The following is a 16,676-nucleotide window of genomic DNA, read 5'->3' on the forward strand; positions in this document are numbered from 1 at the left end:
GTGTCCTTTATGTGTTTTAAAGTTTACAGTGTTTTCATAATCATATTTTTCTAAAATATGTTAACTTTCATTTTCTTCTATTTAATTCTGTTATTTTAACAATAATAACAATCCATCCATTATCCAACCCACTATATCCTAACTACAGGGTCACGGGGGTCTGCTGGAGCCAATCCCAGCCAACACAGGGCACAAGGCTGGAAACAAACCCTGGGCAGGGTGCCAGCCCACCACAGACAATATCCATATACATTATAAATGTCTAAAATGTGACCTTTCCATGTTTTTTTAAAAAATGAAACCATATATTCTGTGTAGCACAGTTAGTTTATTTTAAATAGATTTTAATAAAACAAATTTGTAGAAATGTATTTTGCTTCCAGGGAAGCTGAGGTAGTTAATAAATGATGCAGCCTTACATTAAAGCACTAATAATTCTAACGTGTCTAGGTAGAGTTCTGACAACCATGATGTTTATAGCGGCTTATGATATTTCTGGTTAATGCTTGTCTAACATAATAATCATTATGCCTCAGAGATCCTGACAACCAGTAATTGTGATAAACATTTTTATGATGATATTACACAACCAGAGAGAGTAATTAGCTGGCAAAAATGCAATCTAATCATTGAGATATCTTTAGATTGTGTGTAGGACAGAGCTCTGCTGTGTGACAAACACATTTGGGAATAGAATACTCTTTTAATAGTGTCTCAGTGTTTATTTTGGAGATCTTCTTTTGACAGATGTGCTTCTACTGCGCAGATGAGTCAGGTCCTGCACTGTATGCTCTCCTCTGGGTTCTGTATATGTCTGACTGGACGCTGGGCTGGCACAGTGAAACCAAACGCTGAAGAGCAGAGAAAAATAAGAGAAAAAGTGAAACCCTTCAATGTTCTTATACAAGAAATATGTGTGTGTGTGTCTCTCAGATTCGGTATACACTGTACCTCACGCAGAGTTCCTTTTGCCAGTGTCATCTTCAAAAGCATCCAAAGTGGTACCAAGGTGATAGAAGACATAGAAAGGACCCAGCCTAGAACATATGCCCAGTATGGATACTCATAAACATTGTTGTATTTCAGTGGGGTGTAATCCACCAGTGAGAAAATAAAAGTACCCTGCAAATGAGAAACAATAGAGAAGCAACGCAAAGAGTTTTAACACCAAAACATGAAACAAGCAGTGTGGGGCCTGAAGCTTGACCCCTTCACCTTTTCTTCAGAAGGTTTCATGGTAGCTCTTTGTCACTGTGCTTGACAGACACATTCACACTCATTGGGTAAGTGTTTTGAAAATGTACACATACAACTAAAGACTTACGATGCAAATGATTGGTGTGAAGAAAGTCCAGCAATATTTAATCAGAGGCCAGGGACGATAACCAATCATATCTTCAATGTTTTTATACAGGCGGTCAGCACCTGAAGCAGAAGACATTGAGAAATGACAAATCATGAGTCTAGAGGCACTTTCCTACTCCAGGAACTTTTTTCAGGAATGATGGACTTGATAGAAACTACAGAAACTTTTGTAGCATTCCCACTGCAGGAACTCTGGCTATTTGTAGTTTCTGGTACTTTTTGAGCTCCTATCCTAGGATATGTACTTTTTATTCAACCAGAAACTACCATTGGTGTTGCTGAAACAAGGAATTGTGCTGATTAGTTGACCTAAAGCACTGCACCATTTTACAAATCTGTTAGTAGTTTGGACTTTGGAGAATTATCAGTGAAGATGAAGCACCACATTTCACGCCACATCACTCTACATAACTGCCTACCTGGTATGCCATGCCATGCACTGCACTGAAGCAATAATCTTCCCTATGAAGTCGCTATTGCTTTGAAGCAATAAGGTGAAGGCCTCTGTGATCTCCTGAACACACCTCACTTCACACCACATCTCTCCTCTTTGCACATCACATATTTTGCATAAAGGTTACAGTTCCTGTTGTACAGTGGGAACACAACACATGAAAGTGGCCAGTGACCACAAGTGGTCCAAGGTCTACATAATACAAGAACTCACTGATTCATGAAGACAAAGTTCCTGCAGTGGGAAACCACCTTGGGAGATCTCCAGGTCACCTCAAGGCAATCATTCATTACGGTTTCTTAAACCTAAGATTTTGAATAATCATCAGGGAATAGATGAATATATGAAAAAATGAATGCTACCTAAAGCACAAGTTAAGATGAATTTATTGTAAAAGTTACAGTTTAGAGAAAGACAAGATTTGTCTTTTAGCAGGTAGTATTCAGTCCACAGGTAAGCAGAAACTTCTTTATAACGACTGATGCCAGTCTTTGGTTTTTTACATTCACTAAGGTCTGCGTTATTGGGAAAAAACAAAGTAAGAACTGACAACAAGAGAAAACAGTGCATAAACTTTAAGCGTAAAAACTGTATATAGCTAAAGTGTGTTTATAAATACTGGCTAATCAATAGCATTTTAATATCAACCTTATTTAATCAGCTTCAGTGTAATAATAATAATAATACATTTTATTTATATAGTACCTTTTCCAGGGAAGGGAAGAGGAAAGCATCATGGCAGAGATAACATGGCATGTTGCTATAATTATATTTATGCAGTAAATATATTTTACAAAATAAAATATTTATACATTTACATTTATTTAGTGAAACAAGTACAGCTGTGCATACTCACCGTACACCCATCCAATGCATATGGATTGAAAGATACCAATAAACAAAAGACAGGTGCCATTACATGCATAATGGTCAATAAGCTGGAAAATGTACATCCCACCCTGCAGATCAAAAGACAACAGGAATGATACGTCTAGTCAGTTAAAATATTTTAAATACCCAAGCTTAAGTGTCCAAAACTGTGAATATCATTCAGCCATTTTTCTTGAACAATGTAATTCCCTCTAGGTAATTTCTTTGCCTTAGATAACCCTATATTTTATGTGTGTTCTAATGATTTCCAGATTTATAGCCTATAAAGGTTTCAACAAGTTTGCTTTGTGGTCCATTTCATCTTGCATTTACAGAGTTTTTAAATCAGCTTGGTGAGGGTCTCAAAATAGCAGCTCCACACCTTACTTGTCAAGGAGCAGAGTTCATGCCAAGTTATCCACCTTAATAAAAGGACAATTGTCTGTGTGTCCGTGGATCCGTCCAGTTGCTTTGTCTCTGTTTTTTGCCATTTGGTATGGGATTTGCAAAAGCAGTGCTGATGTTTTTGATGCACCATCTGTTGGGATGAAAACTGCAATGCATTTAATCACTACAAGCATTACAAAATACATTCCAATAGATGGTGCACTGAAAAGGTTAATGCTGAATATGCTGAGGTTTATGTTGATTACTTAGATATCGGCCCCTCTGAGACAGGTAGCACAGCCAGTATGAATGCATGACATTAAAGATACCTTGATAGCGTAGATAGTGTAAAGTACCTAGTGCGATATTTAATAGTATTATGGTACAGTGCCTATAAAAATAATTATACCACCCTTTGGCTGTTTTCAAATTTTATTCTTTAACAACATTGAATCTCCTGCAAGGAGTTTACACGTTCTTGCTTTGTCCTTGTCAGTTTCCTCTTCGTGCATCAGGTTTCTTCCCACAGTCAAAAGACATGCAGGTTAGTTGAATTTGCATTGGTAAATTTTATGTGTGTGTGCTCACCATGTAATAGGCTGGCACCCTTTGCAAGGATAGTTAGTGCAGTAACCCTGCCCTCGAAATGCAGATTATGGAGATGGATGGAGGAATGGATGGACAGCTTTGAATCACTGTAGATTTAATTTGGCTTTTTTCACACTGATCAACAGATTCTTTAATGCCCAAAAGAAAACAGATCTCTGCAATGTGTTCTTAATTAATTTCAAAAATAACACACCAAATATTTGACCGCATAAATATTCATCTCCTTTAAGTTAGCATTTAGTATACTCACTTTTTACAATCACTACAGCCTTGAGTCTGTATGCACAGGTCTCTCTTCTCATTCGGCTCTGTTTTCCCCATTGTTCTTTGTAAATCTACTCAGGCTCTGTCAGGTTGCATTGGGATCAAGGATGAACTGCCTTTTTAAAGTTCTGCCACAGATTCTCAATTCAATTGAGACTCTGACTCTGACTTGGCCTCTTCAGGACATTGAAATGGTTCTTTTTTATGCCATTCTTGTGCAGCTTTAGCTTTATGCTTGGGGTAGTTTTCTGGAAAACATATCTTCTTCCAAGGCACAGGTTTCTTGCATAGTTCATCAGGTTTTCATCCAGGATTTCCTTTTATTTTGCTGTATTCATTTTACCCTTACAAGCCTTCCAGGGCCTGCTGCAGAGAAAACTGCAATGCAAACATCCCAACAGCATGATCATGCCACCACCCTGCTTCATAGTAGGGATGATGCATTTTTCATAATGAGCAATGTTCAAACCTGGCATATAATCTGATGTCCAAAAAAAAATATTTTGGTCCCATCAGACCATAGTACCTTCTCCCAAATGATTTTTGAGTCTCCCTTGTGCCTTCTGACAAACTATAATCAAGTTATCATGTGCATCTCTTCTATAAAGCTGCAGCTGGTGAAGCACCTATTGACTGCCTAATCGGTCTGGTCTGTACCACTGTAGCTTGTAACTCCTTTACAGTTCACAGAGGTCTCTTAGTGGCCTTCCTCACTTGTCTGTTTTTTTGTATGATCACTTAGTGTTTGTGGATGGCCTGCTCTGGGCATATTTGCAACTGTGCCATACTCTTTCTGTTTCTTAATTATTGACTTAACTGGACTCCAATGGTTTCTCATTGAGTTTGATATTATCTTGTCTCCACCCCGTGACTTATGCTCTTCAATCCCCTTTTGACTTGGAGTTATTTAGGTTAGACCACCATACTGACTGACCATAAGTTAGCCCTTCCACACACAGGTACATTTATATGATAATCAACTGAAACCCCAGACAGAGATCTCCAGGGAACTAATTCTGTGACTTCTAAAAGCAGTTGGCAGCACCAGTGATGGTTTAGAGGTGTATTAAAGAGGGCTCAGATATTTTTTTTTTATAATTAAATTAGACCTTGTTGTATAGATCTCATTTCACTTTGACATTAAAGAGGCTTTTTCTGTTGATCACTGTCAAATAAGACAAATTAAATGCACTATAATGTGATGCTGTTCAACAATAAAATTGAGAAATAGATTTAATATTAGAATCATTTGTGGTTTGAATGTTCAGCTCTATTAGTTTTTAACTTTATTCACACTAAGTTCACATTGCTGTATAAGGAGCTGTGTTTTCATAGCCACTTATTAATGTTTCAATGATCACTCTTGGTCATCACCTTTGTTGATTTACATTTTTACATCAACATCCATTAGAGCTCCCCCTTTCCTACCTCAGTGACCATTAGAAGCCCCACTAAGAATGAAAGGACACTGGTGACCCCCAACAGCAGCTGTCTTCTTCTTTCTTTTTGAAATACATGAGGGAACATATCCACAATGGCTGTCAAAATGCTTTCCATGCACACAAACTAGAAAAGTAGAAAAAGGTGTAAGATTAAGTTTAAATTATTTGTCATGCAGTGTTGGGGAACGTTACGTTCAACGGTAACTTAGGTGCAACACTTATTACTTACAAAAAAGGTAACTAAATACAGTATGGTACGTAAAAGGTAATGCATTACAAACAGCAATTACTTTTCTTCAATTGTACGAAAAAGTGCACAATTCATCTGGCCAGAATTTGTTATTAAATCATAAGCTCATATATGAACCTGCACAAAACTGACCTGAATCACAGCCAAATCTGATTGCTTTCTTGTGTTTTATAAATGCTGTATTGTCCCAGAATCCAGACCTGAGAGGGACATGCTCTGTAGGTGTTTGAGACCGGTCTGAAGCTTGTAAATGCAGCCCCCTGAGCAGTGAAGTGGGGTGGAACACTTACAAACAATTACATCTCCAGGCTGCTAAAGACCATCAGGTTCTTGCCTTACGCCCAGTACAGCTGCAATGACTACTGGCTCCATAAAATGGGCGGATTAAAACTGCCCCTCAGTATATATTACTAACGTTTTTCAATTATTTTTTTACTCTGACAGGAGTAGGCAACATTTATGTGGAAAAGGCATTACATGTGTGAAATGATGTATTATTTTATTTTTGCGATGGAGTGACCAGAATAATCTTCCATACTAACACAATAATGCATATCTACTTTTTTAAAAGTAACACAGGTGTTTCTGCTTCAAGAAAATAAGTACAGTATTGCGTTACATTAGTTGTTAGTTTGACTACGTGAGGCCTATACCATTTACCACATTACCTCCAACACTGGTCAGGTGTTGCTGCCAGACAATGGTCCACGCTGCATTTTATTTTACATCTGATTTCATTTCTAAAGTCTCCTTTACCTGAGTGTCCAGTCCTAACAGGGTAACCATGATGAACAAGCAGCAGGACCAAAGTTGTGGTAGAGGCATCAGGGAAAGGGCATATGGATACACAATGAAGATAAGGCCTGGACCTGCATAAAGAAGGACACTAATTTCCAGCTGTTAAATATTCTACACAATATTCAGACTTAAGATTTTAATATACTTGTAGCTCACCAGACTCAGCCACTTCCTCGATGGGTACTCCCTGTTCATATGCCATGAAGCCCAAAGTAGAGAAAATGGCAAACCCAGATAAAAAGCTTGTTGAACTGTTCAGCAAACACAAGTTAATGCAGTCCCTAGAAGACAGGCAGGGCCAGAACCCATTAGACCCATTAGACTCAGTTTAGGTCCTGACCATTTTAAGCTAGAGCCTTTTTGTGTGGTGTCTTTTTTCCTTTCTACAGGTCATACTTCGGCTGTGCTGCTGACAGATTCAATATTAATTTCCTGCCTTATTCCAATAAACCATTCAGACCTATATTCGTAAGTTACGTGGGGCAGAGAGTACATTTATTATTCTGTAAATAATTATTTAATTGTACTGGAAACAGAACTGCTTCACAGAAAATATTGAAAAATGGAACAGCAACAGGACCAGATGAAATACTAACAAAAGTGTGGAAGAGTTTAGGGGAAGAGGAAATAGATGTGTTATGGGACTTAATGCAAAAGATCTATGAACAGAAGAGAATACCAGAAGAGTGGAGGAACAGTGTGACTGTACATATTTATAAGGAGAATGGAGATATTGAGCATTGTAGAACATATAGAGGGATAATGTTGATGTCACACAGGGGGTTATAGAGAGAAGGCTTAATGAAGAGACCACCATAGGTGAGGAGCAGTTTGGTTTTATGCCAGGGAGAGGAACAACTGATGTAGTTTTTGTATTCAGATAGCTTATAGTGAAGCACTGAGAAAAATTGAAAGGACTACATATGGTATTTATTGTTTTGGAGAACACTTATAATAGAGTTCATGTCAAGATGTCTGGAGGTGCATGCGAGAGAATGGAGTACCAGAGAAGTATGTGAAGATTGTCCTGAATATGTATGAGGGAGTGAGGACTTGGGTTAAAAGCAGTGTTGGGGTAACAGACAAGATCTCAGTTAGAGTAGATCTGTACCAGGGATTTTCTTTAAGTCCTTACCTCTTTGATATGGTTAAGGATATTTGGAGCAGATGGTAGTTTGTTTTTCAAGGACTGTGTTTTATGAATATGAGCAATACTGGAGTACCACAAGGAACAGTCCTAACCCCATTGCTCTCTTCACTCTGTACACTTCTGACAATAAATATAACACCAAGTCATATTACTTGCAGAAATTCTCAGATAATTCTGCACTTATGGGGTGTATTGATAAATGGGGTGAGACAAAGTAAAGGAGTCAGGTGAAGAACTTTGTTTCTTGGTGCAAAGAGAATTGTCTGCATCTTAACATCAGTAAAACCAAGGAACTGGTTGTTAACTTTCACAGCACCAAAGAACCTCTGTGTCCAGTCACTATTGAGGGAGTGGATGTAGAGGTGGTCCATTCCAAAAAGTGCTTGGGGATCCACATTAATGACAGCTTGGACTGGTCTAGGAACACAGAGGAACTATATAAGAAAAGGCACTGCAAGCTCTTCTTCTTTAGGAGACTGCGTACCTTTAATGTGAGAATAATACCTAACTGTGACTGTGACAGCTAAGTCAGAAGTGTTCTTTCTTTAAAATTTTCTTCCTTTTTAGTCGTTCTGGTGTGTTTCAGACCACAGTGTGTGTGTGTGTGAGACTTATATATTGCTATGACTATGTATGTGTAGTACCAGAAAAGTGGAAGTGGAGAGAAAGTTGGAAGAATGGAGAAGGGCTTTGGAAGACAGAAAATTGAAGATAAATAGGTAGAAGACAGAATATACTGTATGAGGCTTAATGAGAATCAGACTTTAGGAGTTTGCCTGAAGTGAAAGCTATTGAATAGAGTGGATAAATTTAAACATGTAGGATGTTAGATGCAGAGATAACCCACAGAGTGCAGTGTGGATGGAACAATTAGAAGAAGACATCAAGAGTATTGTGTGATCGAATAATTAAGGCAAAGGTTAAAGATGAGTTTTTTAAGACCGTGGTAAGACCAGCAGTGATATATGGGGCTGAGACATGGGCAGCAAATGGAGTGCAGGAAAAGAAGTTGGATATGGCAGAAATAAGTAAGTGCACGAAAGTAAATTGAAGTGGTATGGACATTTGATAAGGAGAGACAATGAATATGTGGGCAAAAACATGATGGGAACTGAAGTATAGAGGTAGAAGAAGTGAAGGAGGCCAAATTGGAGGTGGATGAGTAAGATAAAAGAAGATCTGAAGGAAAAGAGCTTGAATGGAGAGGAAGTTCAGAACCAAGCTGAATGAGAAAGGTTGACCAAGCACATTTATTTCAAATAAAAAAGGGAAAAGATGTAGAGGAAGAAGAATAATAATAATAAGAAGCCAGAAAGTGTACCTCTGGAATTACAAGTGGGAATGATAGACTAATGTAATGCACACTTCATACACAAACGTAAGTTTTCCTAACCTGTTGAATGAATTATCATGAAACTTTAACAGCAACCTATGGTTTGTGCTCTACAAAATTGTAATACTAAGAGGGTGAAAAGGTGCAGACTACAAGGGCAACAACGGACAGGTCTGACGATAAAACATAAGTCAACAATGTTCAAGATGTCAAAAACAATTAATCATGCTTATCCTTCTACAAAACCATAATGTAAACCAAAGTCATAGTCAGAAACACACTGGTTGGTTAATTAGCCAGAAAACCTACATTATACTTTGTATTAGACTCCAGAGAGTATCCACAAACTTTAACAATGAGTCTTGTATGGGACAGGCCTGTATATGGCCATGCTGATCATGACATATGATGCAACTTTCCAGCAGCCATACCCCTTGCACTTCAGAACAAGTAATCCACCTAAGTGTTTGGGCCTGGCCAGTACTTGCTTTGCTGCTGGAAGATGTGTTGGTGAGGCCATCATGGGGTGCTTACTCTGAGATCTGTGTGTGGATTCCAATGCCCCAGTGCAGTGATGGGGACACAGTGTTGAACAAATGGTGCCATCCTTGTAAAACCAAGGTCCTGAGTCTCTGTGGTAATATAAAATCCCTAGGCGCCTTTCGAAAACAGTAAAGTGTTTCCTGAAATTCAAGCTAAACTGCTCATCACATTATGGACCATTCTGCCCCCCTAATCATCCTCTGTCTCTGATTGATTAGTTATCTCTCACACCCCTTCACCACCTAATAGCTAATATGTGCTAAGTGCACTGATGTAAGAATGGCTACCATTGCATCAGCCAGGTAGATGCTACTCATTGGTGCTAGTTGAAGTGGCTCCTTGTTGTCTATGTAAGCACTTTCAATACCTAGAAAAGCACTATATAAATATAATTAGATTTGATTATTTATTTATTTATGATCAAAAAATACGGTGAATGTTTTAAAAAAGAAATGTTTAAAAGATTTACAACTACTAGTCACCCTCAAAATATTCTCCTCCACTTCGAATGCACTTATCTCAACACTCCTGCCACTCTGAGAAGCAGTTCTGGAAGTTTTCTTTTGAGAATATCTTTAGTTGGGCTGTTGTGGCTGCCTGGATGTCCTCAATGGATTGAAATCGTTTGCCATTCATGGTCATTTTCAATTTAGGGAACAGCCAGAAGTCGCACGGTGCCAGATCTGGTGAATAAGGTGGATGCAGACACAGCGTAATGTTTTTATTTGACAGAAATTGTCATACTAGAAGGGATATGTAACAAGGATCGTTGTCATGATGAAAAATGAAACCGTTTCAACATTTTCCTCGGTTATTGATGTTGAAGGACATCCTGATTTTTTCTTGTCTTCAACCGAGTCAGATCCATTACGAAATCGATCAAACCACTTGTAAACAGTCTTAATTGTCAGTGCAGTGTCACCCTAAACCGATTTTAACATCTGATGGGTTTCCTGAGCTTTTTGCAATTTGAAACAAAATTTCATGTTAATGCGTTGCTTGATATTAATTATTAATGACAAACTTGAAAAACACACAACAGTGGTTCACAAACGACTGACAATATCACACAACTTGAAACTCGGCTCTAGGATGGACATGTCAGAACCTGCATTGAATTGTTTTGTGTTGCTCTTGGATGGTGCTCTACATCAACATTCACCATACTTTTTGATCACACCTCGTAATTAACTACTGGTACAAGTTCCTGAACAATGCTTCATGACAATGGCACACTAAAATAGTGGTAGCCTTAAAAAAACAAAATGGTGCCGTGTTACAAATCAAAACAAACTCAATTAAACGCATATATATATTTTCTTACCATGTAATCATGTGGTGCTTTATCAAGCTGTTTGAAGCTCCACAGGTTAGAAATACTCCTGCTGGTTATTATCTCACTTTTATTTGCCATTCATCCGTCTCTGCCGATTTCTTCAAAATACCCCTTGGGTAGGCAATGCAAGGCATATGGTCTTGAATATTTAAAAATGAACAACATTTGAGGACTTACCTGTAGCAGTCATTTGTATACTTGTTGTAGCTGCTGAGTGCTATTAAGCAGCCAACGCACAAGGTGTAAGAGAAGAAAACCTGAGTTCCAGCATCCATCCATACCTGCAAGATGAGAAATTATTTTTCAATTAAATCCTGCAGATTTGTGAAACAAATTGTTCCTTTTTAAAGCAGAGTGGTCATTTATCAATGCATTAAAGGATCAAGATTTCTTTTGAAAATTGCTGAATTAAATTTCACATTCATTTTCTTGCTCACTTAGACTTATTGTTATTTTTTAACTAACATTACAAAAAATGCTTACTCCTACTGTAATGGTCTTTATTTTTTATTATTTTATAATTTTTTAATTGTTGTTTATATTTCATGGCATTTTTGTGTCTTTATCATCGTGCTGCCATTTTGTAAATACATTCATTTGTAGTCGTCGCCACTTTACCTTTTCCATTAACAGCTGCAGCCATGTTGTTTACAATTACTGTGACTTATGGCTGCACAATTAATGATATATTTATCGCTATTACGCTTACAGGTGCAAAAAGTGGTGAATATTGCACTTCATTTAGTACTCGCATTCTGTCAGAGACTGGGACTTTCCAGTTGCAAAGTGCTCTGAACAGTACATGAGTGTTAAAACCAGTCAGAGACATTTCTAAGTGTGCGCACTCATGTCACATGACTAATTATAGGCAACCGTGCAAAATGTATTTTTAGGGGTCTGATCCCTAACAGAAGTATAAGTAATAAAGAGCTACCTTACACTTTCTTACATTTTAGTACCAAAATCAAGAGAATTGTCCATGATTTGGCATTATCATGTTTTCAGTAGTAATGATGTTGATCAAAAATGTTCAAAATGTTGCAGTAATGCACTCAAATCTTTAAATAGCTATCTAAAATTCAAACACATAGGCTAGTGTGTTGAATGAAAGTTGACACAGACAGATTATCTTTATAAGGCACCTGTGGATCTGCAAGTCGAGATGGCTCTGGGTACAGGTAGAAGATGATTCCATCCTTAGCACCAGGTAATGTCAGGCCCCGTACCAGGAGGATGAGCAGGATCACATAGGGGAACGTGGCTGTGAAGTACACTGCCTGCAGGAAAGGGCAACAAAAGAAGGACAACATTCTTGTAAAGGTTTCTTTATTCAATTAAATTTGAATTATGCTTTGTAGCATATACATTGCTGAGCAGATTCTTTTCATGTTGCATTTCTGAGACATTATGTATGTGAACAGCGTTTTGCTCAGTACATAGTTCTGTAATGAAAAGCATGCCTTTACCATTACAACAACTTGTGTGAAGATGTTGACATATCTTCCATAGTTATGCATTTTTGCCACCTGAATAGCATTTCAGTACACATCTAGCAATCAGTGACTGTCCCTGGATCTACTCAGCAACTAAGTAATAAAGTTATAGGCAAGCAAAGCTTAAATGTGTGCTTTTTAGTTCATTTGGGTCACTGAGGCCAGATGGCAGTCATTTAGTGACCAAGTCACCAAACTGTCATCTACCGGTGGGTCTGCAAAATGTTTTGTGAGACATAAGAGAAAACAACATCTTATCTATGAAGTGTTGGTGTAGTTGAATTTATTATGGAAGCTGTATTTTTGGCTTCTAATATTGTAAAGCACTCTGATCTAAAGGACTGAAGTAAATATCAAAAATGCCTAGCTACAAGCAGAAACTGCAGGAGCTCCTTGAGCTACTTGAAATCGTGAGCTATGCATTCGTCTTCTTCATGGTATTCCGTCTTGGCAATTCAGAGCATATGCATTGTTGGAAACCCTTCTGCATCTTCAGCAGGTATCTCGGGGTCACAAGCGTTTGGCTCCTTAACCTGTACGATTTGCCTGAGTGGGGCAACAATGACTAAGTTAGCCCTCTCTTGCAAACCAGTTCCAACTGTGAGGTCTTGTTGGCCACAACCACTTTAAGCCAGTCTCAACTACCATGGCTATCTCCCCTGTGGCTTTCTTCCGGGATTTAGGTTCCAAACCAATCTTCTGTAAGAAAAACCACACTGATGTTGTCAGGGAGCCACAGCAGCCGACTTTGGGGAGTAAGACTCCATGCAATCCTTTGACTAGAGCTTCATCAATCAACTCCTGGTTCTTGGACTTCTTGAATTGATGGGAGATGGCTAGCCTATCCTCACTGGGTACTGTCACTTTGAAAACCACAATAGTTTTCACGCTCCTGGACAGAAGAACCATGTCTGGTCTGAGTGAAGTTACTATCACTTCTTCTTCAGGTCGACCTGCATTTCCCAGTCTGAAGCTCGATGCAAGAGGGTGGGTTATTGACAGCTGTTCTTGCCTTTGTAAACTAATGTCCATGCCTTTGAAAATGGATAATCTCAGGTGGTGATTGATTTCATCAAGTAGGAACAGCATATATGCAATTTCACATTTTTTTTAAATAATGCATTAAAAATCCCAACTATTTTATAATTATATGTAATGGCTCAAGAGACATTTCCCTTAAATTAGATATTTTGCAGGCTTTTTTGTGCATTTCCTGTTTACTGACATCAGAGACTGATTATAAAGTAAGTGACTGTCCTGGACCAAAAACTGTGATATATGTTTTAGGGATAACTAAAAATCAACACTATAATATCGACCATTCAGAGTTCTTAGCTGTAACTGAAAAAACACAAGAAACCAGGTCATCAGCCTGCTTCTGCTTCCCAGAGTTAATGGAAAAAGTGGCATTAAACATCTGTTTATTTAACAGACTCGTTCATTCAAGACATGAAGCCATGGGAGCATTAAACTGTATGAACCATATTAAGTGACACATCACAGGATATATAAAACCATTTATAAGTCAATGAATTTCATTTAAAGTGGTGCTGGCAGAACTAATACTGGAAATATATGACCTATCTATGGCATTTGATTAAAACCCCAGCAGTGAAGTCAGGGTAGCAGATGTAAAATAAGAGACAGAAAATCTGGGGGTCACAGGACAGGCTTTTCTTTCCAATTAACTCAAACTATAATGAATTGGGATCTGCAAAATTGGCAGTTGGAGAGCTGTTGTGGCTACAGCTTTTTGTTCCAACCCAATTTCTTCCTGAAAACAGTTATTGCTGATGAAGCACATATTAATGAAGCAGTATTGTGCTTCTTTTTATTTGTCTTGTTTGTTAAAATTCCCCACCATTAATGGCTTGTTTTAGTCTCAAACAGGTTCATTTACTGTTTTTAACTGCTCTCCTAAGCAATAAACTGCAAATGGCAAAAGAACCCGCAGTGCTTCAACTTACCCTTTTTTTGTTTACACCTGTGTGTATTCATTGTGAACTACAGTGGAACCACGGTACACAACCATAATTCGTTCTAAAACTCTGGTCGTGAACCGATTTGGTCGTGAACCGAAGCAATTTCCCCCATAGGATTGTATGTAAATACAATTTATCCGTGTTTATTTATATGTAAATATATATATTTTTTAAATTTTTAAGCACAAATATAGTTAATTATACCATAGAATGCACAGCGTAATAGTAAACTAAATGTAAAAACATTGAATAACACTGAGAAAACCTTGAACAACAGGGAAAACTAACACTGCAATAGTTTGCGCTATAGTGCTAGGAACCGCTCGCTAAAAACACATTTTTTTAATGAGTTTTAAGCACAGGGGAAAAATGAACATCTGAAAAATCCGTAATTTAATAAACCACCAAGAAAAGTAACATTGCAACAATGCAGGCTACCAACCGATCACTGTAAACAACTGAAAACAAAAACGCACCTTCTCTACTTTATGCGTCCCTCCCTCTCTCTCTCTCTCGCTCTCTCTCTCTCTCTTGCGAGCCTGGAGTGCCTGTGTGTGTGTTTGTCTCTGTAGCGTGCTCCTGTGTGTGTGCGCGCCTCTCTCTCGCGCTCCTGTGTGTGTGCACGTCTGTCTCTCTCTGGCGCTGCCTGTGTGTGTGCGCGGCTCTATCTCTCTCTCGCTGCCTGTGTGTGTCTGAGCGTCTTTCTCTCGCGCGTTGCCTGTGTGTGTGTGCGGCTCTCTCTCGCGCTACCTGTGTGTGTGTCTTGCGCTCTCGCTCTCTCTCTTGCACAGGGAGAGACTGAACATGTACAAACCGAAAGGGAACCTGGCTTGTTCGTATACTGAGTGTGTGGTTGTGAACCGAGGCAAAAGTTTGGCGAACTTTTTGGTTGTAAACCGATTTGTACGTGTACCGAGACGTTCGTGAACCGAGGTTCCACTGTATCTGGTTTAATAAAATATTTGGAGAGAAACTGACAAGAAAAAGTTAAGGACTGAGCTAAGGACTCATCTGCTTCAGACTACAAATAATTTAGATGATATCCTTAAGAAAGGAAGAAATTTACGCCATAAAAATGAGCTGAATGAAAACTCTAACAAGTCAAAAAATTAAATAATATCTGTATTTGGCAAAGACTGGTTTTGAATTAAGCAATCAGGTGGGTAGGAAAACATACAGCCACTACAGCCTTCTGGGACCAACTTTGCAGACCCCTGATGTGCTCTGTATAGTACTTGTGTTCAGATGATAATCCTCACCTTTCCTGTGGATTTGATTCCTTTCCAGATGCAGAAGCTGCAGATGGTCCAGGCGAGTAGGAGGCACAGAGCCATCTGCCAGTGTAGACCACCAATCTCTTCAATACCACTAGAGATCTTCAGTGCCTGATTTCTAAATGGCCAGAATATTCACAGTAAGCACAAGTTCTGCCTGCTAATTTTTCATTCTGGTCAATAATCCTCACTATTATTATTTGTGAGCTCCTGTAAGGGCATGAATCTAATATGATAAAAGATAGGCATGTACAGTAGATGATTGTGGGTATTATTTGAATGAAGTCTTCATGAAGTATTTCCTATCTCTCTGAACCATTTTCATAATCACAAGAAATTAATTCATGGTTTATTTTGTCAAAACATTTGTAGAATTTTACTGTACCATTGCAGGGCCTTACCACCGCAGATCTGTAATAACAGGAAAAAATGGTATTTAAAAGTTCAACATCTCCAAGGTATACACTAGTCAAGTTCAATGGAAACTTGGCACTTTAGAACATTAGAAAATTTGTGACAATAGCAGGCCATATGATCCAACAAGCTCATCCATCATATTCACCAAGATTTTTCAAAATAACATCAAGTCGAGATTTCAGTTCTGCTATTCACCACACTAGTTAGTAATTTATTTCATGTGTCTATGGTTCTTTGTTTGAAGAAAAACCTTCTAACATTTGTGCAAAATCTTCCCTAACAAGTTTTCAACCGTGTCCCAATGTTCTTGTTGCAGAGTAAGTAACAACTGGGATCTAATATACTAATCCCTTTTCATAATTTTAAACACTTCAATCATGTCCACTCTTAATCTCTGTTTTCTTAAACTAAAAAGGTTTAACTCCTGCAATCGTTCCTCGTAGTTCAAACGTCTCAGTCTCAGCATCAGTGTAATCTCTCACCTCTGAACCTTAACTAGCATTGCTATGGACACCAAAACTAAACTGAGGTTAGGCCTCACTAGTATCTTATATAACTTAAACATGGTCTCCCTTGATTTCAGCTGAACACATCGTGATATATACTTATACCCTATTAGTCTTCTTGGTTACTTCTGTAAACTCCAGGGGCCTCATGTATAAATACAGCGTACGCACAAAAATGTTGCGTACTCCAGTTTCCACGTTAA

The 16,676-nt window shown here is 38.3% G+C and overlaps 2 protein-coding genes across 2 annotated transcripts in view; both read right to left on the reverse strand.

Moving 5' to 3' along the window:
- The window catches only part of LOC114649272 (promotilin-like), an 81,989-nt gene that overhangs the window by 17,717 nt on the left and 47,596 nt on the right, over nt 1–16,676 (reverse strand). The gene's annotated exons all lie outside the window — the stretch shown is intronic.
- Nucleotides 742–16,676, reverse strand: part of LOC114649273 (sodium- and chloride-dependent GABA transporter 2-like) — a 46,215-nt gene continuing 30,280 nt past the window's right edge. Inside the window, exons 6-15 of the mRNA XM_028798776.2 lie at nt 15,536–15,668; nt 11,944–12,078; nt 10,979–11,082; nt 6,596–6,720; nt 6,398–6,510; nt 5,378–5,515; nt 2,676–2,778; nt 1,325–1,425; nt 952–1,122; nt 742–851 (exon numbers count right to left, since the gene is read on the reverse strand). Coding sequence (XP_028654609.1) covers nt 756–851; nt 952–1,122; nt 1,325–1,425; nt 2,676–2,778; nt 5,378–5,515; nt 6,398–6,510; nt 6,596–6,720; nt 10,979–11,082; nt 11,944–12,078; nt 15,536–15,668 — 1,219 coding nt within the window. The 3' untranslated portion in view covers nt 742–755. The remainder of the gene's footprint in view (nt 852–951; nt 1,123–1,324; nt 1,426–2,675; nt 2,779–5,377; nt 5,516–6,397; nt 6,511–6,595; nt 6,721–10,978; nt 11,083–11,943; nt 12,079–15,535; nt 15,669–16,676) is intronic.

Source organism: Erpetoichthys calabaricus, chromosome 3 (genome assembly GCF_900747795.2).
Source record: "Erpetoichthys calabaricus chromosome 3, fErpCal1.3, whole genome shotgun sequence".
NCBI classification, from domain to species: domain Eukaryota; kingdom Metazoa; phylum Chordata; class Cladistia; order Polypteriformes; family Polypteridae; genus Erpetoichthys; species Erpetoichthys calabaricus.